Source organism: Piliocolobus tephrosceles, chromosome 1, assembly GCF_002776525.5.
Source record: "Piliocolobus tephrosceles isolate RC106 chromosome 1, ASM277652v3, whole genome shotgun sequence".
Lineage (NCBI taxonomy): Eukaryota > Metazoa > Chordata > Mammalia > Primates > Cercopithecidae > Piliocolobus > Piliocolobus tephrosceles.
Genome location: NC_045434.1, coordinates 36,405,345 through 36,430,898, shown reverse-complemented (window position 1 = coordinate 36,430,898; position 25,554 = coordinate 36,405,345). Strand labels below are relative to the sequence as shown.

Genomic DNA, 25,554 nt, shown 5'->3' with positions numbered 1-25,554 from the left:
TGCAGTGAGAAGGACACAGTGGCATTTCTGTGGTGTTTGTTATTGCCAAAAATGCATACTCTTTTTATCTTTCCAATCATGATAAAATATTATAAAAATCTAAACTGAGGAACATTCTACAAAATAACTGGCCAGGCCAGGTGCCGAGGCTCATGCCTGTAATCCCAGCACTTTGGGAAGCCAAGGCAAGAGGATCACTTGAGCCCAGGAGTTCGAGACCAGCCTAGGGAACGTAGCAAGACCACATCCTTATTTTAAAAAATTAAAAACAAAAAACACTAAACCCAAAATAACTGACGAGTATTCTTCAAAAGTGTGAAGGTCACAAAGAAGAAAAGGCCACAAATGACAGGTAAACACTGAGGAACTGTCATAGACTGAAGACTAAGGAAAAATAACAACTAAAAGAAATGGTGAAATTTGAACGTAGCCTCTGGTTTAGTTAATTGAATTGTATCAATGTTGATTTCTTGTTTTTGATAACTGTAATTATATAAGATGCTAGATGAAGGATATAACGGAACTCTGTGCTATTTTTGCAACTTTTCTGTAAGTCTAAAATTAGTTCAAAATAAAAAGTTTAATAAAAATATGTTGACTTGAAGTAGATACTAAAAGTGATTAGGGAAGTTGAACTAAACCTGGCAGCCAGTCGTGCCACCCACTATCGGAAATCTTAGCAAACTCTTAGATCCTTCATGCATAGCTTAATAACTCTACATGGTCAACTGAAACTAGAGAGACAAGTCAAAGGAGTTGGGAGGGAGTAGGAAGAAGGGTAAGAAGGAAAGGAAGACTTTCTGTACTCAGAAAATATCTACAGAATTTGAACTTCGCCAGGCATTCAGTTCCTGTGTAAAAAACAGTTGCCTAGGGAGGTAGAGTGCTTTTTGTTCCTAGGCTAGTATTTTTTCAAACTCCCTTTCAAAAATCTAAAATAAGTCATCAGTTAGTGAAAATACAGAGAAACAAACATTTGTGAAAATAATAATACTGGGATACTATGACAGTGGATATGGTACAGAGGAATGGGCAAGACTTAGAAATTTAGTTTTAGACAAACAATAAATAGCTAGCACAGGTTATAGAAATACCTAAGCTTGGCACCAGATCTGACTGTTGAAAGTTGTGTATTAGCCTTAAAGGTTTGGCTGCTGGTGTTTTGAAGTGAAATTGTAGACAGAATTTGGACCATGGACTTTTGGAGCATTAGAGCAACGTAGACAGAAATGTACCAGTAAATTTCTAAACCAGTTGTTCTCCTTTATGGCCGTCCCCCTCAAAAAGTATGCTAGCAATGCATACACACCTGTTTTGCTTGTCAGTTCCTGGGGCAAGAGAGAGGAGAACATTCTGCAGCTATTTTCTAATCTTGAATCATATTTTTTATTTGGCTGATCTGTTCTAAAGAGGGAACAGTGTGTGTACTACATAGTACTGGAGATTGTCATCCATATGCCTTCTCTCAGTGATCTCAAGATTGCCAAATTCCAAGTAGTTTCTCACAAAACAAGTTGACTTTTTTCCAGGAGCATTTTATTTTCAACACAAAATTATTTTAGATTATATGAATTCAAAAAGAAGAATGATTCCTTTTTTCATACTTCTTAATCTCTCATTATCTGAATTCAGAAGGTAGTTGTGAAATAGGAAACTCTTAAGATTTCACTTTGTGTATGAAACTTATTGGAGAAACCATCTCATACAAAAAAAGTTATGATTATTGATTAGCCTTGACTGTAGTACCCCCTAGAAGAAAATATTTAAAATGAGAATTCAAGAGAGTTTAAAGCATTTTTACTTTTTCTATGTGCCTATCTTGATTTTATATATCATATGAGGAATTGATTGAGGCTAAAGTCTAAGGGATAAATTGCCTGGAAAGCCAATCCTGACTCAGTCTGAAACTTAATTATTATGCTACGACAAAAAAGAATAAAGGAATTTTTATCTATTGAAGGCAGATTTGAACTTACTAACATACATTCAGGAAATAGCAAAGAACAAGGTAGACTATTTAGAGAAGTTGATTAAAAAGTTGCCGTGGTTAGTTGATGTAAATTTCAGTGGATTAAACAGAACTACATTTTCTGTTTCAGTGTGAAAGTACTATTTTCTTTTCTAAATTTTCTTTTAATAACATTTCGGGAAGGATCTTAAGCTTATTTTAGTTCACATACACAAAACCCCTGATTTGTATTTTCTTTTGTATAGCATTTGTGCAGCAGAGAAGCTCCTCAAATTTTGTTTTTTTGCCCACTGTTTTTAGTGAAGGAGGTTTGAAAATACAGGCATCCCACCTTCTGCTGTGGGCCTCCCTAAGTTTCCAGTGATCTCTACGGGGGATCTTTTTTTTATCCCTCTAAGAGCCCTTAGTCTTCACCTAAATCAGTGATTCCAGTCTGGATTCCCTAGACATCTAGAAGTCCTGAATGATTGTTCTTTCTGTATCCATAGTACTTGGCATTGGGCCTAGCACATGGTGCGCTCCTCAAATAACAAACAATTTATGTTTAACAATCATAGACTAATGGTAGTTCTCAAGGTATTATCAGCTTTTTAAAAACCTAATGATAGTCATATACTTACCTTAAATCAGCTGCTTTGGACTTAAGCTAATGGAATTGAGAAAGGAAGCCAGTTTTAGGATATCCAGATCTTTCCAACTCTATGTTATAGGGATGTAACGTATTTTGTCTAATTTAAAATGTTGGAAGTTTTTAAACCAAGACTGGTAGCATTAGTTTTTTGTTTTATTAGAAATTCTGTTTGGCATATCTACTTATCTGATTACTAAAAATTAGAAAACGAAATTATTACAAGACTGCAGATTATTTGGACATCTTTCCAAAATGGGGGAGGAGGGGTGGGGTTGGAAAAAAGTTACCTTTGATAGCAAAATGGTTAGGAACCATAGTGCCTAATGGTCCTGAATCATTTCAGATTCCTCTAGGAGTTTAAAAGGATATACCATCTTTTTGGGAAAAAAATGCACATATGTATTAAAGATTTATTTATTTTCTGAGATGGAGTCTTGCTCTGTCGCCCAGGCTGGAGTGCAGTGGTGTGATCTCAGCTCACCACAAGCTCCACCTCCCGGGTTCACACCATTCTCCTGCCTTAGCCTCCTGAATAACTGGGACTGCAGGCGCCCGCCACCACAGCTGGCTAATTTTTTGTATTTTTAGTAGAGATAGGGTTTCACCGTGTGTTAGCCAGGATGGTCTCCATCTCCTGATCTCGTGATCCACCCGCCTCGGCCACCCAAAGTGCTGGGATTACAGGCATAAGCCACTGCGCCCAGCCGTAAAGATTTTTATATGTAATTCCAGAGGATTCAGGACTCCTGGAAGTTTATCCTGTATTTTTTGGTGTGGAAGTGAAAAATTATGAGAGGTGATTTCTCCCACCACCAATATTTATTCATAGTGGAAGAGTATCCTTTGGCTTTGTGAGCAGATTAAATGAGTTAATACAAATAAAGTGTTTAGAACAGAAAATAGCACTCCGTAAGTGTTAGCTACTAAATGTTATTATCTAATAGACAGAGGGTTACTGTATACTGTTTATCCTGCCGAATAAAGTTTTCTGAGTTGTATATTGCTTGGAGGAACTGTGCCTTTTTCTAATTTATATAAAGGCGTCATGTGAAATAGTAGCTTCCCTACGCACAAATTCATGCCTTCAGAGAGTATGCTGAGATAAACCCTCTTTTGTACAATCATTAGGTAGGCTTCTTTTTACCTTATTTCTATGAAGAGATGGCTTAAAATTTTGTGAGGAAACCAAAGATCCGTATCCTTCTATTTCACTCTTCTGTATCCTGATGTAAGTTGCCTGCTTTGCCTCTGAGCAGATTAACTGCTACTGGTCTTCTTGTCCACAATGTGAAAGTTTGGTTTTGCTTATTAACCTCTTTCTCTTTTTAAACATTATAAAATATTGAATAGAGATGCTGTAAGCTATTAGGATTTATGATACAGTGGGTATTCTTGTACTTTCACCCAGTTAAAGAAAACAAAATTACAATTATCTTTGAAATTCTTTGAATGCCCTTTATCTCCCACCCTTCCCTCTCCCATCAGAGGTAATAATTATCCTCAGGTTTGAACTTACACTTCTTTTTTGTTTTTAAAGCTTTATTGCAGCTGGGCGCGGTGGCTTATGCCTGTAATCCCAGCACTTTGGGAGGCTGAGGTGGGCGGATCACCTGAGGTCAGGAGTTCGAGACCAGCCTGACCAACATGGAGAAACCCCGTCTCTACTAAAAATACACAGTTGGGCCGGGCATGGTGGCTCATGCCTATAATCCCAGCACTTTGGGAGTCTGAGGCGGGCAGATCACCTGAGGTTGGGAGTTTGAGACCAGCCTCACCAACATGGAGAAACCCTGTCTCTACTAAAAATACAAAATTAGCCGGGCATGATGGTGCATGCCTGTAATCCCAGCTACTCAGGAGGCAGAGGTTACGGTGAGCGAAGATTGCGCCATTGCACTCCAGCCTAAGCAACAAGAGCAAAACTCCTTATCAAAAAAAGAAAAAAGCTTTATTGCATATTTCTCCCTAAACAATACATTAATTTTATATCCTTTTGAAACTTTATGTAAGTGGAAAGTTTATATAAGAACGTGTGCATGTATTTATTTTTTTCCTTGTGCTACTTACATTGTTTTTAAGCTCAACATTCTTGAGTTTCATCTATGTTTATAATGACAGTATCCTATTGTACAACAGTACCTCAATTTATTCATTCTCCTGTTTGTGGCCATTGTGGCTGTTATTTTGCTATTACACAGTGCTACCATGAATATTTTTATTCATGTTTTTAAATGTACAGGTACAATTTCTCTAGTGTATGTGCCTAAGAGTGGAATTGCCGAGTTATAGGAAATGCACATCTTCAGCTTTACTAGGTAATGCCAGTTCCAAAAGTGATTGTACAGATTTGTAGTCCTGTCATTAGAATATAAGAATTCAAGTTACATTTCGTTTTTGTCATTTATTCATTCCAGAAATATTTATAGGACACTATAGCAGTAAATAAAAAGGTAAAATGCCCTGCTCTCAGGGAGTTTATATTTTAGTGGAGAAAAATAGCCAAAATAAATAATGTAGCAAAATGGTACCTGTTTTATGTGGAAAAAAAATAAAGCAAGCATAGTACTTGTTATTACATTGCTGATAGAGCCATATGTGGGGGGATTTGAGGCTAAGAGGATGGGATATAACCAAGAAGTCCTGTGTTTCAGGTGGTGATTGACATGAACAGAGATGCAGGTATGAGATTGATCCTGATGCTTTCAAGCAGATAATGGTAGTGAAGCTGTGAGTGTTGGGGTGGGGATGGGGGTTAGGAATCTTGCCAGGAGCATTTTCCCAGGCCCCTCTCTTCACTTCTACTCATCCAGTAGCTCTAAGGCTGAAGAATGAGTGAAGAAGCTGGTACTGGGTGGTATTATTCTGAGCATTTGGAGTTCTGGGACCCCCTATTGGCTCTTACCTACGGAGGTTTAAAGGACCAGGAGAGGAGGGAAGACTTGTCTGGAACATACGGAACGGTGGAGTTCTCTTGATACAGGAATACTTGGAATTCTAGTGCTTGTTTGATTACTGAAGTTGGAAAACTGAAGGTTGGTGAATGGATGGAATTATTCTGTGCACTTGGAGCTTTAGGGCTTTCTCTTGACTCCTAGTGGAGTCCTCTGGGAGGAGTGGTTTTTCCGGTAGTATGTGGAACCCCCTTTGTCAAACTTGTTAGTTTTTGTGGTGTGGTAGATGTGAAATAGTATCTTACTGATACTACAGTGGTATCTTGTTGGATTTACTTGATTTCACTCTAAAAATCCAAAATCTGATCGATTAAATGTCAGACTTTTTATTTTTTATCTTATGTGTTTATTGGGCTCCACCAGTGTGGGAGTTTTATTTGTCATCTCTCTGTACCATGACTAGAGACCCAAGATTTAATTCAGTAGCCGAAGCTTTTACTCTGGTAGCTCTTGTTAACAGACCCTCACGGAAATCTATTATGCCCTGTGCTATCATTACCAAGTATGTAGTCATTGAGTTGGAAACCCAACCTTTTGTCCACTCTGCCTGAGGAACTGAATTAGTAGCCTTCACCCGTACATTGCTACCTAACCTCAGAAAACACATCAATATATCTACATTGACTCTATTTCACTGCTCTAGGGCTCCCATCAAAATATGGGCCCCATGTTGTTGGAGCACTATCAGAGGCTCTTCATTTGCCTTTTAAATTTACCATTTTAAAATCTCAGAATCACAGCTATTACTTCTGTAAGGAAAGTGCTTTGGCTTACCACAACTAAGGCTGTAATTCCTTCTATTTTTCAGGCCAAATGTTTATATTTTAAACTCGTGCCCTCCCCAGTGTATCTTATTACTCTCACAGGATCAAGTCTCAGAATTTACAAAAAGAACATTGGAGAAAGGCATGGTATATATAGTACTCTGATAATCTGTGACACTCTCTAGGTGGCCTTCTAGTTGCTCCATACATCGTACTGTCCCACCTTATTTACACGCTACATTCGGTGTCATGAAGGAGTGCAAAGATGATAACATCTGCAAATTCCAACTGATTTACTCTATGCATTTTCTAAGAATAGCTCAGGACTATTGCTCAAGGCTATGCCTTACTTGCCTTCTCAGACTGACACTGTGTATAAACCAATAAAACTAGATGGTGGGCAGCCGGGCACAGTGGCTCACACCTGTAGTCCCAGCACTTTGGGAGGCCAAGGTGGGCGGATCACCTGAGGTTGGAAGTTCGAGACTGGCCTGACCAACATGGAGAAACCCCGTCTCTACTAAAAATACAAAATTAGCCGGGTGTGGTGGCACATGCCTGTAATTCCAGCTACTCGGGAGGCTGAAGCAGGAGAATCGCTTGAACCCAGGAGGCTGAGGTTGCGGTGAGCCAAGATTTTGCCATTGCACTCCAACCTGGGCAACAAGAATGAAACTCTGTCTCAAAAAGAAAAAAAAAAAAAACCAAACAACAACAACAACAAAAAACCAACTAGATGGTGAGCAATAAGACCTGCCCCTCTTGATTTTTGACTTTTTTTTTTTTAAAGCCTTCAAAAGGAGTTCATCCAACCCTATGGTTAGCTTTTAAGAATATTATCTAAAAACTGTGTACGCTTTTTTCTTTTTTTTTTTGGATGGATTGAATCCTATAATCGAAAGGCTGTCATTGTTAATGTTATCCCATACATTATGGGGATACCATAAGTGGCACCCATTTCACAGAAGAGATGTATAAGTAAGAGATTGCTAAGTTTTACCAGGTTAGATATGATTATACAGACCTTATTATTCCCAAGGTACACATGGAGTAAAGAAGAAATACAGTCCTAAAAAATTAAGCTAGTCCTAGTATAAATGATCCAGAATTCTTCCTAGTGCCAACATATCAGTTGGTTTGAACCCATGTTAAATAGTCATGGGAAAATCCATGAGACATTTCTTATCTGCCTTAAGTAACCTGAATAATTTCCAAATGCATGTTTCTAATAATAATGTGAACAACTGCAATACCCATGAGTCGTCTGAAGTTTTATCATTTACAGGTATGTGACGCATTCCCAGACTCTCCAGCCAACTGAGCACCAGCTCCTTCACGGCAACTGGGTCCTGATTAATGTCCTCCCAAGACAGACTTCATTGGATCCACACTCAAGAGGACTCTGCCAGGTTTTTCTGACCCCTCTACATTGCCATAAAGTGCTAAGGCCTTAAGACTTGGGTACGTGTATTACAACAGCAAGAGTGCCAGCGCCAACAAAAGACCCATTGGACCTGTCAGCTCCTCTGTTTCACCAAGCAGACACAGTAACCTTACCAACAAAGAGTAAGCCAAGTGCCTCTGTGTGACACCACCAGCAGCTGATAACGCATACGAAAAATATAACTAATTTAGACTAGAGCCCTATCTCTTCTTGAGAAGCTGGGATTTGAAGGAGCTATCCTGAGATCTGTACTGCTAGTAAGTGACTGATAACATTATAAACTGGATCGGTCCCTGAGTTCAGAGACTGAGTTGCAATTGAGTGAAAAATAGACAACGAAATCTTGAAGAATTGCACTGAGGTGCAAGCCAAGTTTATTTGGCTCTCCAAATAATATTGGTTGAACTAAGAGATTGGTAATCCAAACCTGTAATAGGACTGGTGTTTGGGTGTCTCTCTTTGTCATTGTTGCCTCTTGCTGTTACATTGCTGTCTGTGTTGTCGTTCTAGGTCCAGATGTTTTCAGATAATTCACATTGCCCTGATTGTGGACAACAGTGGTTCCCTAGTTTAGAGCTAGGCCACTGGTTGTACCAAACTGAACTTGTTGAAAATGAATGTTACCAGGTATTCTTAGACCGTATTAACAGAGCTGATTATTGCCCTGAGTGTTATCCTGATAATCCTGCTAATAGAAGCCTTGTTCTTCCTTGGTCTTTCCCACTTGAGTGGGCTCCCCAGAATCTCACCAGATGGACCTTTGAGAAAGCTTGCCACCCATTTCTTCTGGGTCCTCCACTGGTTAGAAAAAGAATACATGACTCTCGAGTAGCTGGTTTTAACCCTGCATTACAGTTAATCTTGACCAGAACAGATAAAACCTTAAACAAAAAACTGGGTCAAAACAAATAGCTTCTATAATAGTCAAAATTGTCAACTCTAGAGGCTTTTGTGTAGGTAGCCCAAGGAAGATGGAAAAATAATTAATTTCTAAGTGTGACCCAGATTGTCACTACTTTGAGAACTGCTTAAATTGTTGGATCTGCTTCTGTGGCCTATACATATTTTATTCACTATGAATTTAGTTAGTATTCCAGCCAGACTGTTCATCTAGACTGAGATATACACACACATACACACACACACACATATATACATAAAATAATCCATATTTCCTATAAACTGTTTTGGAACTAACTTACCACTCCTAAAAAAATTTCTGCAGCCTAATGAGTGACATATGACGAAGTAGTCCTAGAGGGGAAGTCCCATACTGTGTGCTTCATAATGGTATTTCTAATGATAACTTTTGTAGGAAAGCAGCCTCATTATAGCTGGATCCTAGATTAGTCTAGTGAATTTTAATAAGAAATTATGCTGTTGTAAACTCACCTCTTATGCATTGGTCAGTGATGATATATATATAGATGACATTTATCCATATATAGCCATTTATTCATCATTGGCCCTGTTTGGCCCATCCTCAGTGTGGCTGTGACACTGGTCACTCAGATACATCATGTTCTATTAGGAAACACCTACATAGGTGATGCAGAAACATGCAGAAATGCCACCTGTTTATACTTACGTGGCTTTACATAAACAAAAGACTGTCTTGTCTTTGTGGTGGCTGAATTTACAATGTCCTCCCCTGGAAATGGAAAAGTACCTATCTAGGAGATGTATGACAAAAGAAATTATCAAGCCTGACTTCATATATATTATGAACAGTCTAGGAGAAGCATCTTTCTTAGAACTAAGAAGGTCTGCTGAACATTGGCCGCATTCTGGACTTCTATTGTTCATTAAAATCATGGACCCAGAGTTGGGGTTAAGCCACTTAGAAAAAGCTGTTGAAAACATCTCAAAGGCCACTGAACAATTTTTAAATTACACTTAACATGCCAGGTATCTAGGTATCTAGTGCTTTTGTACCACCTCAGCAATATTATCAAGGTCCCAGCTTCTTTCTGTCCTTCCCCCTTGGAATCCTCTTTTTTTTTGTTTTTTTATTGCTTTTTTAAAAGTAGTGACCAAGTCTTGCTATATGGCCCAGGCTGGTTTCCAACTCCTAGGCTCAAGCCGTCCTCCTACCTCGGTCTCCCAAGGTACTGGGATTACAGGCGTGAGCCACCCCACCTGGCCTAGGATCCATGTTTGCTTTTTATCGTTAGGATTTTTTTTTTTCGATGAGTACAATATGACTTCTTGTTGTAACAGACATTTTAATCCCTAGGAAAGGCTGGAAGTAGAGAGCAAAAGTCTTTCTTTCAAGTCTGTCTTTTATTTGGAAATCAAGTCTTTCCAAAAAATCTCTAGCAGATTTCTTCTTATATCTCATTATAAAGTATCAGTTTACAAGGGAGCCTGGGAAAGCTTGGCAAAGGGGAATAGGGTTATCATTGCCTGGGTAGGGCACATTGCCTCCATTGAAAAAATCAGGGCTCTTTTTTTTGTTGTTTTTTTGACAGAGTCTCGCTGTCTCGCCCAGGATGGAGTGCAGTGGCATGATCTCAGCTTACTGCAACCTTTGCCTCCTAGGTTCAAGCGATTCTCCTGCCTCAGGCTCCCAAGTAGCGGGGATTACAGGTGCCTGCCACCACACCTGGCTAAGTTTTGTGTTTTTAGTACAGACGGGGTTTCACCATGTTGGCCAGGCTGGTCTTGAACTCCTGACCTCAGATGATCCGCCTGCCCTGGTCTCCGACAGTGCTGGGATTACGGGTGTAGCCACTGTGCCCAACCAGGGCTCTTTTAGCAAGGAAAACGTGAGGAATGAATGGCTATTGGTGTGCAACAAATCATACTTGCTACATGTTGTGAAACCTGAAGTTATTTGTTAGTCTGTATGAAGAATGTACCCCAGAGATACACCCTGTATCTGCCTTATGTCTCTTACAATGGAGGTTCTCTCCTGTTATATTGCTGAATAAACTATGTGAACTGCTAAATTGACTGAAGACTAGTTAGTTTATCACTAACTCTTCAATGAAGAATTTCACTATCCTACAGTTCTTCCTAAAAAGTGAAAATTTAAGTGCTTTTGAGAATAGTATTATGATCAGTATTATTGCCTCTAAATTTTTTAATTATTAGAGAATGCTTATGTTGTAAGGACATATACAAAGAAACATTCTACAAATATGAAAATTTAAATATCAGCAAAATAGAGAAAAGGTCTTTGTTTTTGTTTTAGTCAATCTCTCCATTAAATAGTAAGATCAGATTCAAAGGATTTATACCATTGATTTCTCAAATCAATACCTAAGCAGTACCTGTGAGAGCTTGTTTAAAAATGGAGATTTCTTGGTCTGCTTTAGAAATTTTGATTCCTTAGGTTGCTTGTAGGGCCCAGGAATCTGCATATTATAAAAAACACCTCATGCCGAGTGCAGTGGCGTGTACCTGTTACCACAGCTACTTCAAAGATTGAGGCAGCAGGATCACTTGAGCCCAGGAGTTCAAGACCAGCCTGAGCAAGATAGTGAGACCCCTGTCTCTTTCAAAAAAAACAACAGAAAGGTATAAATAGTACCTTTGGAGATTCTGATGCAGGTGCTCTCTGGACCATACTTTGAGAAATGCTGTAGTAATATGTCCATAGTGTTTACTTATCTGGCTTAAAAGGGTGGGAGCAGAGTACTCATAATACTGCAAGATAGTACCATTTATTTGGTAATACTGGTAATGTAAAAAGAGGTTTCATGTCAGACTGAAGATCACTCTTGATAATTTAGGTCATAACTCAGCCACATTTTTCTCATTAATTAAATTAATCAGGAATGTTTCAGTCCTCTTCACAGTTTTGTTTGGTGTCATTATAAACTGTGTGAATATATGGGCCAGAAAAATGAATAAAAAATATTAATTTTAATATTAAGAGGGTTACTTTGCCTTCAAACATTATCACATACCTATTATATGGTAAGCTGTCAGAAATCAACATCATGTAGTAGAGCTCATAAAATTGAGCAAAGGAGAAAATTGAGGAAGCCTTTGAACAAAGCTTTTCACCTTGGGTCTTTCTAGTATGTCTTCATATGGCTTAAAATATTGCAGGTTGTTCTAAAATACTCCATAGTTGATATGAATAATGAATTTTATTAAAACACAAATGCTGTGTTGGTAAAATTAGTTGTAATGACAAATGATCTGGGGGGTTATCCAGTGTTTTAAATAGTGTGAGCTACACTCGTCTCTATTTTTATAGCGTGGAAGAGTTGGTAATATTGCTTATATATTATGGTAGCATTTCTAAAATGACCATTATAACTAGTTCCTGTTATTTTATGGCAGACCTGGTAGTGAAAAGGTTAATGGAAACATGCAAGGGCAGACCGGAAAGAAAATATATCCACCAAAGAGGTAGCTGTCGGGGAATATGAGTGAATGAGGTGAGATTCGTCTCTGAGTCACAGGTGAAGGAAGCCCAGGCAAACAAGAAGGCAGAAATGAGTCCATGGCATCCAAAGAATATGTTGCAGTCCACATGTCATAGCTGTCTGTAAAAGTGAGATGAGCTATAGCCCTTTCATCTCTCCAGTCTCCCTGGCAACCCTGAGTCTCCATGGAATTTTGGGGACACAGCTTGAAAATTGCTTTTTATAGAGGCAAAATAATGGCCTTGCAGCCAGCTGGGTTTGTATTCTAATTCTGACACTATTAAATGACCTTAGGCATTTTAACCTCTCTGTATCTAGTTTCTTCATCTGTGAAAAAGGTTGTGTAATAATACCCACCTCATACTGTTGTGAGGTGTAAGTGCAATAACATATACCAAACATATGGCACATACTAAATCTTTAGGATGAGGAAAGATGTAGGGCAAGAAAGCAAAAGCAGAAGTTAGAGCTGGGGAATAATGTAGAGTCTTACTTGTTTTGTTCTGTTTTTTGTTTTTTGAGAGAGAGAGTCTCGTTTTGTCACTTAGGCTGGAGTGCAGTAGCGCCTTCATGGCTCACTGCAGCCTTGACCTTCTGGGGTCAAGTGATCCTCCCACTTCAGCCCCCTAAGTAGCTGTGACTACAGGTTTGCACCACCACACCCAGCTAATTTTTGTATTTTTGAAGAGATGGAGTATCGCCATGTTGCCCAGACTGGTCTTGAACTCCTGGCTTCAAGCAGTCTGCTCACCTCAGCCTCCCGAAGTGCTGGGATTATAGGCATGAACCACCATGTCCACCGAGTCTTAGTTTTAGAACAAGGATTAAAGCCAGTTGTTTGAACTGATGCTGAATTATTATAAACTTATTGGCTGGTGGCTCACACATGTAATCCCAGCACTTTGGGAGGCTGAGGCAGGAGGATGACTTGAGTCCAGGAGTTGAAAACAAGCCTCAGCTATAGTGAGACCCCCCAACTCTACAAAAAAGTTTTAAAAATAAAAAAAATTAGCTGGATGTGGTGGCATGTGCCTGTAGTCCCAGCAACTCAGTAGGCTGAGTTGGGAGGATCACTTGAGCCTCAGTGAGCTATGAGTTAGAGGCTGCAGTGAGCTATGATGGTACTACTGCCCTCCAGCCTGGGCAACAGAGTGAGGCCCTGTATCTAAAAACAAAAACAAAAAACTTCTTAAATCTCTCCTGATGAAGGACAAGATTGGTTTTGGGATGAGGTTGAGCCTGTGACATAAGTCAAATGGTCTTAGTTGTAAAGATTAAAAGGCCTGGAGGGATGGATGACCCAAGGCAGATTTTAGTCACAATGTTTAGGCCCATTTTATAATCTTAATTATGGTAGATATAGTTGCTATATGTCTTATATCACCTGAGACTTTCCACAACACTGAAATAAATTCCTAAAGTGGCAGGTCCCTAAAAAGGAAAAAGAAAGGAAATAGAGAAAAGTTGAAGGATATATACAAATTCACTCAGGTCATATGTGCTAGAGTCACAATTCAAACCTAGATTTAAGTATTCCAGAGTCAGGGTGCTTGTGGTATGCTTAATACAAGTCTTTTAAAGTGTCATGGTTAGGTCCCACAGCTAGACTACCTGAGTTCAAATCCTGACTGCCCTCAGTAGTCACGTGTTCTTGGGTAAGATTCTTAACTTTAATGTATCTCAGTTTCCTCATCTCTAAAATAGTAGGAATATTAATAGTCTACACCTCATAAGATTGTTGTGAAGATTAAATGAGTTAATAAAGTGCTTTGAATGATGCCTGGCACAAAGAAGGCACTCAATAAATAGTAGTTCTTATAGTTGTTGTCTATGCTTTATACGTTAACTCGTTTTCATAGCAGGATTGTAACTACTTGTTTCAGGGCCAAGATATCAGTTTCTTTTTATTCCTAGAGCCTAAAATGGCATCATTCACTAAAATAAAATTGTGTTTAAAAATAAAGATATAGGCCGGGCGCGGTGGCTCAAGCCTGTAATCCCAGCACTTTGGGAGGCCGAGACGGGCAGATCACGAGGTCAGGAGATCGAGACCATCCTGGCTAACACGGTGAAACCCCGTCTCTACTAAAAAATACAAAAAACTAGCCGGGCGAGGTGGCGGGCGCCTATAGTCCCAGCTACTCAGAGGCTGAGGCAGGAGAATGGCATAAACCCGGGAGGCGGAGCTTGCAGTGAGCTGAGAACCGGCCAGTGCACTCCAGCCCGGGTGACAGAGTGAGACTCCGTCTCAAAAAAATAAATAAATAAATAAAGATATATACTTAATTCTATCCCAACTGTCATACTTTTGTCATGATGGCATTTATATCTAAACTACCATCCTGGAATGGCTGATTCTTTTGTGCTCTTCTTGGCTGCTAAACTTCTAATTTCCTTCTCCATTTAAAAAATGGTCTTAGTACTTTCTGATACCTACCTACCCTGCCTCCCCTCCCGAGGTTTTCCCCAGGTCACCATCCCCTCCCCTCTTTTTCACTGGTCCCCATGGCAATGCTAGCAGTTTGCAGGATGGAGTGGAGGATGGGTAAGGTCCTTTTGCTCTCCCAGCTCTGATTTTGTTCTCAAAGGCAGCTTTTCCGTGTCCTGTCTCTTCCCAGCTGGTTGTGACAAAATGTCTAGGAGGCCATGGTAGAAGCGTACTCTGCAATGTAAGGTCATTGCATGTAGGCTCAAAGAGTTTCCATTACAGGTCTTTCCTTTTGATACTTACTTTTTTTACGGAGATTAATTTATTATTACTCATTTAAAAAGGCAGTAACTACATCAAACATATAGAAAAGTGCAGAGAATAATATAACAAGACCTGTGCCCAGATCTCAAATATATGAACATTTTATCACATTTACCTCAGTTGTTTTTATTTTTTTAAGGAAACTTTATGTGTACAGTTGACACCCTCTCTTATTCCTTGCAGAAGCAAGCCCTAAATGGAAGTTGATATATATCCTTTCCATTTATGTATTTATGTTTTGTTATAAATTTATATATGTAAATAATGCTGTACATTATTTTCTGTACATGTACATGCTGTACATACCACTCTGTAGTGACAAAAAATGGAATACTTTCAAACCTTCATTAGTATCAAATATATATACATACACACACATATATATGTATGTACATATATTTATTTTATTTGTTTTTTTCCCCCCGAGACAGGGTCACTCAGGCTGGATTGTAGTGGCATGATTTTAGCTCCCTGCAGCCTTGAACTCCTGGGCTCAAGGGATCGTTCTCCTTAGCCTCCTGAGTAGCTGGGATTACAGGCATGTGACACCATGCCTGGCTAATTTAAAATTTTTTTTTGTAGAGACATCATCTCATTATGTTGCCCAGGCTGATCTTGAACTTCTAGACTCAAGCAATCCTCCCGCCTTGGCCTCACAAAGTGTTGTGAAGATTAAATGAGTTAATACATAAAGTGATTTAAATGCTGCCTGACACAAAGAAGGCACTCAATAAATAGTAACTTTTATAGTTGTGTGTGCTGTATATGTTACTTGTTTTCATAGCAGAATTGTAACATCCTGGCTTACATGTGTGAGCCATCATACCTGGCCCAAATTTAGAAACATGTAGTACGTATTGAATTGTAATTAGCCTTATAGCATTTAATATTGTATGTTGGAATCTTCTAAACTTGGTTATGTAACTTCAACGCAAAAGTCATCTGGTATACCACACAATGTCACCTACCGGGTAGTCAAAGCGTTTACCATTTTATAGTGAGTGAGATGAAGCAGAAAGGGTACATCTTAGAAGACGGAGCACAAGGCAGCCACATTTACAGAGGAAGCAGGGAGGTAAATGTGTCCCTCTTAGAGAAGTCCCAGGAAATAGAAATTAAGCAAGGCATCCCTCAGCCGGCCATCTAGTATGTTCTCCATAAATGGAGAATAAAACCTTACAGCCTTAACCTGTTACAAGCCTTGATGGAGACAACTAAAGCAAAATGATGCAAGTTTTGCTGCAGATTTCAGGGTCACAGGGAAGTGGAAATGACTGTCAGTGATGAGGCTACATTTTATTTAAGTAGAAATCTGAATCACTATAACTGCCATGGATAGAGCACTGAACACGAACATTTCGTAATTGAACTTGCAAGGGATTCACTCAAAGTGAATGTCTTTCGTTGCCATATAAAGCACACAGGTCTCATCAGTTCCTTGTAGAAGATACTATCAAAAGCATCTATTTTGGGACATGCTTATGGAGTGGTTTTCCCTACAGCTATAGAAAGCTCCAACTACCCCATTTTCCTTCAGGATGAGGCTCTGCCTCACTTCCATTATGCAGACCCGAAGTTCCTAATGAGCACATATCCTGGTAGGGATCAGAAACTGTTCAAAAGATTGACCTGCCTGGCTGGGCGCGTTGTCTCACGACTAATCCCAGCACTTTGTGAGGCTGAGGCAGGCAGATCACTTGAGGCCAGGAGTTTGAGACCAGCCTGGGCAACATGGTGAGACCCTGTGTGTACTAAAAACACAAAAATTAGCTGGGCATGGTGGTATGCACCTGTAGTCCCAGCTGCGAAGGCTGAGGCATGAGAATTGCTTGAACTTGGGAGTTGGAGGTTGCAGTGAGCCGAGATTACACCACTGCACTCCAGTCTATGTGATAGAGCAAGATTCTATCTTGGAGGAAAAAAAAAAAAAGAAAGATTGACTTGCCTCCGGAACAGTGGCCTCCAGATCTCTCAGATACCCTGCCATGTGATTTTATCTGAGGATTTGTGAAGAACTCGTTTGTCCCGCTTCTTGCACTGTGAGGGAAATGCCATTTCAACTATAAACAGTGATGATATGTTACAAAAGGTCTGAATGAAGTGGGCTATAGGATCTATGTGTGCTTTGTGACAGGAAAAGTGTATGTTAAGCATTTGTAAGAGTATAGAAATATCTGATGGCACCTTTGCAGATTCTTTTGGACTGCAACCTAGTAACCAAGTAATGTATTTTTGAAAGCCCTCAGTTCTGTTTGTTTGCAATAAAGTTTATTGAGGATAATCTATGTCACATACAATTAACGTACAGATTTTAAGTTTGATAACAAATGGAACCACCACCTCAGTAAAAATATTCAACATTTTTTTTTCTTTTTTGAGACGGAGTTTCGCTCTGTCGCCCAGGCTGGAGTGCAGTGGCGTGATCTTGGCTCACTGCAACCTCTGCCTCCCGGGCTCAAGTGATCCTCCCACCTCAGCAGCTGGGACTACAGGTATGCACCACCACGCCCGGCTAGTTTTTGTTATTTTTTTTTTGTAGAGATGGGATTTCACCATGTCCAGGCTGGTCTTGAACTCCTAAGCTCAATTGATCTGTCTGCCTTGACCTCTGAAAGTGCTGATATTACAGGTGTGAGCCATTGTACCTGGTCATCAGTACTTCAGTGCTGTAATTTTACAACTTTTAAAGATAATCTAATTTATTTGAATTGCTGTGTATAATATGTAAGAATATGACAATTTTTTATACCCACTTTCTTATTAATGAACATACAGATTTTCTCATTTTTCCTCATTTTAAACAATATAGCAATGGATATTTTGGGGCATATGAATGAGTTTCTCTATGTCTAAAAATGAAGTTGCTGATTTGTAGAATATGTTTGCCTTAATTTTCTTTGCCATATTTCTCTCTAAAGTTGTAATGACAGTTTACTTAATTGCCATTAGGGGTTGTATTTCCTTAACTAGTCTTTTTTCATATTCATTATGTTTTCATATTTCCTCTTTGTTGAACTTCTTGTTCATCCCTTTACCCACTTTTTCATAGCATTATTTGTCTTGTACTGATTTGTGGAATTCTTTATGTGTTGTCGATATTAACTCCTTACTGGTTTTATATGTTGCAGATGTTTTTCTAGTCAGAGACTTATCTTTTAATTTTGGTATCTTGTGTAGAAATTAAAAATTTTTTAATGGGATCACGTTTGTCACATTTTACTTTCTGGTTTGTGTATTGTATATCTTATTTAAGAAACCCTTGCAGTTATAAAGATATTTGATATTCTCAAAGTTTAAAAGTTTTACTTTTTATATTTATGTCATTAATATGGACTTGATTTTTATATGAAGTAGGAGACAGAAATCTAATTTTCCCCCCATTTGAATAGTCAGTTGTCCCCAAACTATTTATTCACTAATTCATTATTTCCCTGTGCTGAATTAGCCAATTTCCTTATGTATGTATGCTGCGTATACTTCTTTACTCTCTATTCTGTATATTGTTTGTCTATTCCTGTGCCAGTGTTCCATTGCTTTTATTACTTTAAGATTTTTTTTTTTTTGGTGATGGGGTCTTGCTCTGTCACCCAGGCTGGAATGCAGTGATGTAATCTGGGCTCACTACAACCTCTGCCTCCTGGGTTCAAATGATTCTCCTGCCTCAGCCTCCTGAGTAGCTGGGATTACAGGCATGTGCCACCATGCCTGGCTAATTTTTGTATTTTTAATAGAGATGGGGTTTCACCATATTGGCCAGGCTGATCTCAAACTCCTGACCCTTGGGTGATCTGCCTTTCTCAGCCTCCCAAAGTGCAGGAATTACAGGCATGAGCCACCACGCCCAGCCGACTTTTAAGTTTAAAGGTTTGATGGCCGGGCGCGGTGGCTCAAGCCTGTAATCCCAGCACTTTGGGAGGCCGAGGCGGGTGGATCACGAGGTCAGGAGATCGAGACCATCCTGGCTAACACAGTGAAACCCCGTCTCTACTAAAAAATACATACAAAATTAGCCGGGTGTGGTGGCGGGCGCCTGTAGTCCCAGCTACTTGGGAGGCTGAGCCAGGAGAATGGCGTAAACCTGGGAGGTGGAGCTTGCAGTGAGCCGAGATCCGGCCACTGCACTCCAGCCTGGGCGACAGAGTGAGACTCCGTCTCAAAAAAAAAAAAAGAAGATCTGATATCGGTAAAGATTGCCCCCTTCTTCTTCAGAATTATGCTGACTCTTCTTGATCCTTTACTGCTCTTTTTGAATTTTAGGATCAGCTTTTCCATTTCACTAGAAACCAACAATAATCAAAAAACTTGAGATTTTGTTTCAAATTGCATTAAATTTGTAGATTAATTTGGAGAAAATTGGCATCAATGGTTTTGAGTCTTATTGTCTACTCATGATATATTTTTCTGTTTACTTGTCTCTTTTTTATATACTTCAATAAAGTTCTGTATTTTTCTCTCTGAAGTTGTGTTTTAAAGAAGCAGCTTTATTGAGGTATAATTTACATACCATAAAATTCACCACTGTCTAAAGATCTTGCATATCTCTTGTTGGATTTAATACTAGGTATGTTTTAGTTTTTATTCTAGGTTCCTTATGGTTATTGTGAGTAGCGTCTTTGCTTTTGAAAATTTTTGTTATTGGTACATAGAAACTTTTAACCTATTTTCTTGGTTTTGGCTGGCAGGAAAAATTTTTTTAACACAACTTGAAAAGGACTGGGGACTTTTTATTTTCTGTCATGAGCTAGGATGGGAGAGAAAACTTCATTGCAACATACGATGGCTTGAAAGCCCAGTCCCAGGAGCTTGAAGAAGATAAAAGCAGTGATAAGGCACCCTCCAAACACTTATGCTAAGTGTTCACAGTGGCAGAAAGAAGAGTCTGTCCCTAACTCTTCTCTTCCCTTCCCGTTTATCTATGGCATCACTCTTTATTTATACATTCATTTGTTTTTTCATATGCTTTTAAGTTAAAATACGGAGTTCTCACTATACACTAGGCACCGTGTAGGCATTGGGGAAGAAAGTTTTTAATGTGTAAAATTAAATTTTACAAAAGAGTACTGAGAAAAACATAAAGACGGCAAATTGGCTGGCCTCCCAGCTAGGCTGTCAAAAAACTGTAACACTTCACACAGGGTTTTCTTATATATTTTTGTATTTAAGCCTCATAGGTGTCATTATTCTCATTTTTATAGGGAATGAATGTTAAGTAACTTTACTGATCAATTTGTTTTTGACAAAAAATAAATTAACTATAAAATATTATTTTTAATTGCTTATAAAGTGCCTTTGATTTGGCTCCTTTTGTGTAAATCTTAATAATTTTCTTTGTCTTTGAGCATTGCATAAAAAGGCATTGTATAAAAGGATATCTGTCTCCATATTTTACAAAAGAATACTTCGAGAGAACCACTTCAAAGTCAGTCCAAATGTGTCGTGGTACACCTCACAGGAGCCATCTCAGTTTGTGGGAACCTCCTGTGCCTTGTTACTTTTTAATATAAGTGAAAGCTTCTGATAGGCAGACTATGAGCAAATCATCTGGGACAGAAATTAAAGACATGCAGGAAATCTGCAGTGATTGTTTCAGCAATGACTTAAATTTCTACTCTTAGATTTATTTTTTATTTTAATTCAAGCTATTCTCTTGAAGATTCTGGTCACTTGATCTTACTTTTTATACTCTTTCAACTATTCTGAAATGAATTAGGAGATTATGAAATTCATGAAAGATTAACAATCTGGAGCTTTTTTCAATAGTCTAGGATTTGGAGTATGATTCTCATGAAAGGAACTTTTCTTCACGCAAAAAGGTTTCAGAGAGGAAATATTACTCAAACTAAACATATTTAATAAAGCTGATACTTGCATTTCTCCCTTGTATGGATAAAAAATCATTTAATTTTTTTCATTTTGTTTTAGTCACTGTATATATGGCTTATTTCCGGGAAGCATGAGTCTGTTGGGACTTGGGGCAAGAAGAAGACAAGACATCTTAACAAGGAAAACCAGGCACTAAAAAAAGTATCCCCCCAACTCTGAAGAGATAGAGCATAAACATGGCCGACTGTGGACTTAGGGAACCTCAAGAGGGTAAGACTGATTTGTCTAGCACTGAGGGTGCTGCTGTGGGAAACCAGGGCTGTGCAGAGAGAGAAAATCTCTGATGACTAAAATCTGTGGTTTTGAAGTAAAAAAGCTAATTCAGTGGATTCATTTGTTTTTATTATACTTATTCTTTGAAATTTACTGAATTTTACTATAATGTGAACCCTAATTATAATATAAGGAAGATAAATGTTATAGAGACTCCAATAGTAGGGACTTACAGTAATAGAAAAATACAATGCTCTATTTAGAAGGGATCTTTCTTTCTTCTTCTTCTTTTTTTTTTTTTTTTAATGTTACCCAGGCTGGAGCTGGCGTGATCTCAGCTCACTGCAACCTCCGCCTCCCAGGCTCAAGCGATTCTCATGCTTCAGCCTCCAGAGTAGCTGGGATTACAGGCGCCTGCCACCACACCCCGCTAATTTTTGTGTTTTTAGTAGAGACGGGGTTTTGCCATGTTGGCCTGGCTGTTCTCGAACTTCTGACCTCAAGTGATCTGCCCCCCTCAGCCCCCCAAAGTGCTGGGGTTACAGGCGTGAACCCCGCTCCTGGCCTTAGATCTTTCAGTTATGGGTAAGAATTAAATTTTAGTTCATCCTTCTTATATTTTATATAGGAGATAAAGGCAAAATATGAAATAGATTTTCCAGAAGAGAAAGGGGACATTTATTTAAAGTCTTTGTTGTGGGAGTTAAAAAATATATTAAAGTAGAGGCCAGGTGTGGTGGCTGACGCCTGTAATTCCAGCCTTTTGGGAGACCGAGGCAGGTGAATCACCTGAGGTCGGGAGTTCGAGACCAGCCTGACCAACATGGAGAAACTCCATCTCTACTAAAAATACAAAATTAGCTGGGTGTGGTGGCTCATGCCTGTAATCCCAGCTACTTGGGAGGCTGAGGCAGGAGAATCACTTGAACCCGGGAGGTGGAGGCTGCAGTGACCTGAGATCAGGCCATTGTACTCCATCCAGCCTGGGCAACGAGAGCGAAACTCTGTCTCAAAAAATAAATAATATGTAAGAGTAGAATAGTATATGAACCCCTCCCTATGCACTCAACATCCAGCTTCAACTGTTACCAACATAATGCTGATCTTGTTGCCTGCCTTGGATTATTTTAATGTACATCCATGATATTATATCATTTTATTTGTAAATAGTTTACATCTCCTAAAGATAGATTCTTCGTAGATTATTTTTTAAAAAATAACCAAAATATCATCACACCTAAAAAAATAGATTAACAATGATTCCTTCATGTCATCTCATATCCTGTCATTATTCACATTTCCCAAAGTGTCTCATAATTTGTTTTTTCTTGACAGTTGGGCCACACATTGCATTTGATTTCTTTATTGCTTCTAGGTTGTTCTTTTTTAAAGTTGTATTGTAGAAAATTTCAGGGCCAGGCAGGGTGGCTCACACCTGTAATCCTAGCACTTTGGGAGGCTGAAGCAGGCGGATCTCAAGGTCAGGAGATCGAGACCATCCTGGCTAAGACGGTGAAACCCCGTCTCTAATAAAAATACAAAAAATTAGCCGGGCGTGGTGGTGGGCACCTGCTACTCAGGAGGCTGAGGCAGGAGAATGGTGTGAACCTGGGAGATGGAGCTTGCAATGAGCCGGATTGCACCACTGCACTGCAGCCTGGAAGACAGAGCAAAACTCCGTCTCTTAAAAAAAAAAAAAATTCAAACACATAGAAAAGTAGACAGATAAAGCGAACCTCTGTGTACCCATTAAACAGCTTCATATGCTATCAACATATAGCTAATATATAGTGGAGTAAAGAAAAAAAGACGAAAACATATGGCTAATATGGTTTCATCCATATGTCCTCATTTCTCCCTTCCCCCATGTTGTTTAGTTGAAGCAAATCCTGGCTATCCATAATTTTAGTAATAAATACTTGAATATATCTCTGAAAGAGGATTCTTTTTAAAAAATGTAATTACAGGCCGGGCGCGGTGGCTCAAGCCTGTAATCCCAGCACTTTGGGAGGCCGAGACGGGCGGATCACGAGGTCAGGAGATCGAGACCATCCTGGCTAACACGGTGAAACCCCGTCTCTACTAAAAAATACAAAAAACTAGCCGGGCGAGGTGGTGGGCGCCTGTAGTCCCAGCTACTCCGGAGGCTGAGGCAGGAGAATGGCGTAAACCCGAGAGGAGGAGCTTGCAGTGAGCTGAGATCTGGCCACTGCACTCCAGCCTGGGTGACAGAGCCAGACTCCGTCTCAAAAAAAAAAAGAAAAAAAAAAAAATGCAATTACAATACCTTTATCACACCTAAAAAGATGAATCATAATTCCTTCATGTCATCAAATATCTGGCATTCAGATATTCCTGATTGTGTCATAAATATTTCTTTAATAATGGGCTTATTCGAAACTGGATCTAGACCTCGTAGTCCACATATTGTATTTGATTGATGTGTCTCTTAAGTCTCTTAATCAGTAAGTTGAGAGACTCCTGTTTTCCCCTTTTCTTGCCATTTATTTTAATTTCTTACTGTTTTTTATTTTTATTTTTATTTTTTTATTTTTTTTTGAGATGGAGTTTTGCTCTTGTTGCCCAGGCTGGAGTACAATGGCCTGATCTTGGCTCACTGCAACCTCCACCTCCCGGGTTCAAGCGATTCTCCTGCCTCAACCTCCCGAGTAACTGGGATTACAGGCACCCGCCACCACACCCGGCTAATTTTTTGTATTTTTAGTAGAGATGGGGTTTCACCATGTTAGCCAGGCTGGTCTTGAACTCCTGACCTCAGGTGATTCACCTGCCTCAGCCTCCCGAAGTGCTGGGATTACATGCATGAGCCACCATGTCTGGCCATTCTCACTTTTATTAAAGAAACAAAGTCTTTTGGAATTTCCCACCTGCTGGGTTTTACTGATTATATTCTTTTTTTTTTTTTTGAGAGGGAGTGTCGCTCTGTCGCCCAGGCTGGAGTGCAGTGGCGGGATCTCGGCTCACTGCAAGCTCCGCCTCCCGGGTTCAGGCCATTCTCCTGCCTCAGCCTCCCGAGTAGCTGGGACTGTAGGCGCCTGCCACCTCGCCTGGCTAATTTTTTGTATTTTTAGTAGAGACGGGGTTTCACTGTGTTAGCCAGGATGGTCTCGACCTCCTGATCTCGTGATCCGCCTGCCTTGGCCTCCCAAAGTGCTGGGATTACAGGCTTGAGCCACCGCGCCCGGCCCTGATTATATTCTTGAGGCATAATTTAATGTATTCCTCTATCGCTGTATTTCTTGGAAACTAGTAGCTCTAGAAGCTTATCAGATTTAAGTTCAGTTGTTTGGCAAGAATACTTCCTAAGTGGTCTAGAGTACTTCTTACTGCATTGTATTAGGAGGTTAATGATATCTGTTTGGGTTTCCCTGTTTTCATGATGTGAATTCAGATTGATCACTGGGTTCAGCAGTTGTCAGTCTGGCTCATCCACCAAAAAAGTCCCCATCAGCCTTTTGCATAAGGTTTTGCTACCATTGATGAGTACTACCTTTCATTAGGGAAGAGGATATATTTAATATAACCAAAAGTTGGTTCTGTCATATAAATTGTTTTATATTAGTGTCATTTTGTATTTATTAACGTAAGTGTTTTGTTGTTGTTTTAATCACCTTTGGTGGGAGCCAAGAGAAATAATGTTTAGGAAGAGTGTCTTGTAAACCATGAAAATCTATGTAAATATTATTATTAAACAGGGAGCTTTTTAAATATAAATTTATGGGGAATTTTTTCCAATAAAAATTATAAATTTTTGTCTCAATAGACTTGCAAAAGGATTTGGAAAATGATCCATCAATGAATTCTCAGACGCAGGAGACCACAATCATGGCAAGTAATGCTGAGGAAGCTCAGACCCTACACTCTGCCTGTGGTCTTAGCAAAGACCACCAAGGGGTGGAGACAGTGGGTCCGGAAAGTGCAGATACAGGTGATAAATCAGAAAGTCCAGAAGAAGCAAATGTGGGGAAACATCCAAAGGATAAAATAGAAGATGAGAACAACCAGAGTTTTCTGGATGGTGAAAAAGGGCGTCAGCTCCCTTCAGAAAATCTGGGTGAAGAACCCTTGGATCCAGATGCCAGCCATTCTCCAAGTGACAAGGTAGGAAGAGCAGGTGCACACTTAGGGAGCAGCTCTGTGGCCCTCCCTAATGAAGCAAGTGACAGAACTGGAGCATCTCAGGAACCACCTACTACAGACTCCCAGGAGGCCCAGAGTCCTGGTCATTCCAGTGCAGGGCAAGAGGGCGAGGATACGCTGAGGAGGCGACTGCTGGCCCCAGGTAAGAGAACCCCTGAACTATTCTCCTGTTTTGTATTGCTCTGTTAACTGAGAAAACAGCAGAAGTCAGAGGCCGTCTTTCCAGAGAACTTTTGTCTTTCATAGGATTAAGGCCTTTGGGCCTTGCCCAAGCTCACACAAAGCCGTATGACTTGAGTTGATTTTGAAATGAGTTTTCTCATCTAGGCTAGCTCATTCCACTGTATTAAGTTGCTTCCTACACATAAACTGCATTTCTTTTTTTTTTTTTTTTTTTTTTTTTT

General features: G+C 39.5%; 2 protein-coding genes across 3 annotated transcripts in view; both read left to right on the top strand.

Moving 5' to 3' along the window:
• The window catches only part of LOC111527795 (torsin-1A-interacting protein 2), a 37,789-nt gene that overhangs the window by 5,024 nt on the left and 7,211 nt on the right, over positions 1-25,554 (top strand). Inside the window, exons 3-5 of one of the 2 annotated variants that reach the window (XM_023194275.2) lie at positions 7,601-8,016; positions 20,816-20,986; positions 24,774-25,292. In XM_023194275.2, the coding sequence (XP_023050043.2) occupies positions 20,953-20,986; positions 24,774-25,292 (553 nt within the window). In that variant the 5' untranslated portion in view covers positions 7,601-8,016; positions 20,816-20,952. The remainder of the gene's footprint in view (positions 1-7,600; positions 8,017-20,815; positions 20,987-24,773; positions 25,293-25,554) is intronic. The other variant, XM_023194276.2, reaches the window with a different exon arrangement.
• On the top strand, positions 7,885-10,710 carry LOC111527796 (torsin-1A-interacting protein 2). The gene has a single exon (XM_023194277.2). It carries the CDS (start codon positions 8,276-8,278, stop codon positions 8,669-8,671), a length of 396 nt encoding a protein of 131 aa, XP_023050045.1. The 5' UTR covers positions 7,885-8,275; the 3' UTR covers positions 8,672-10,710.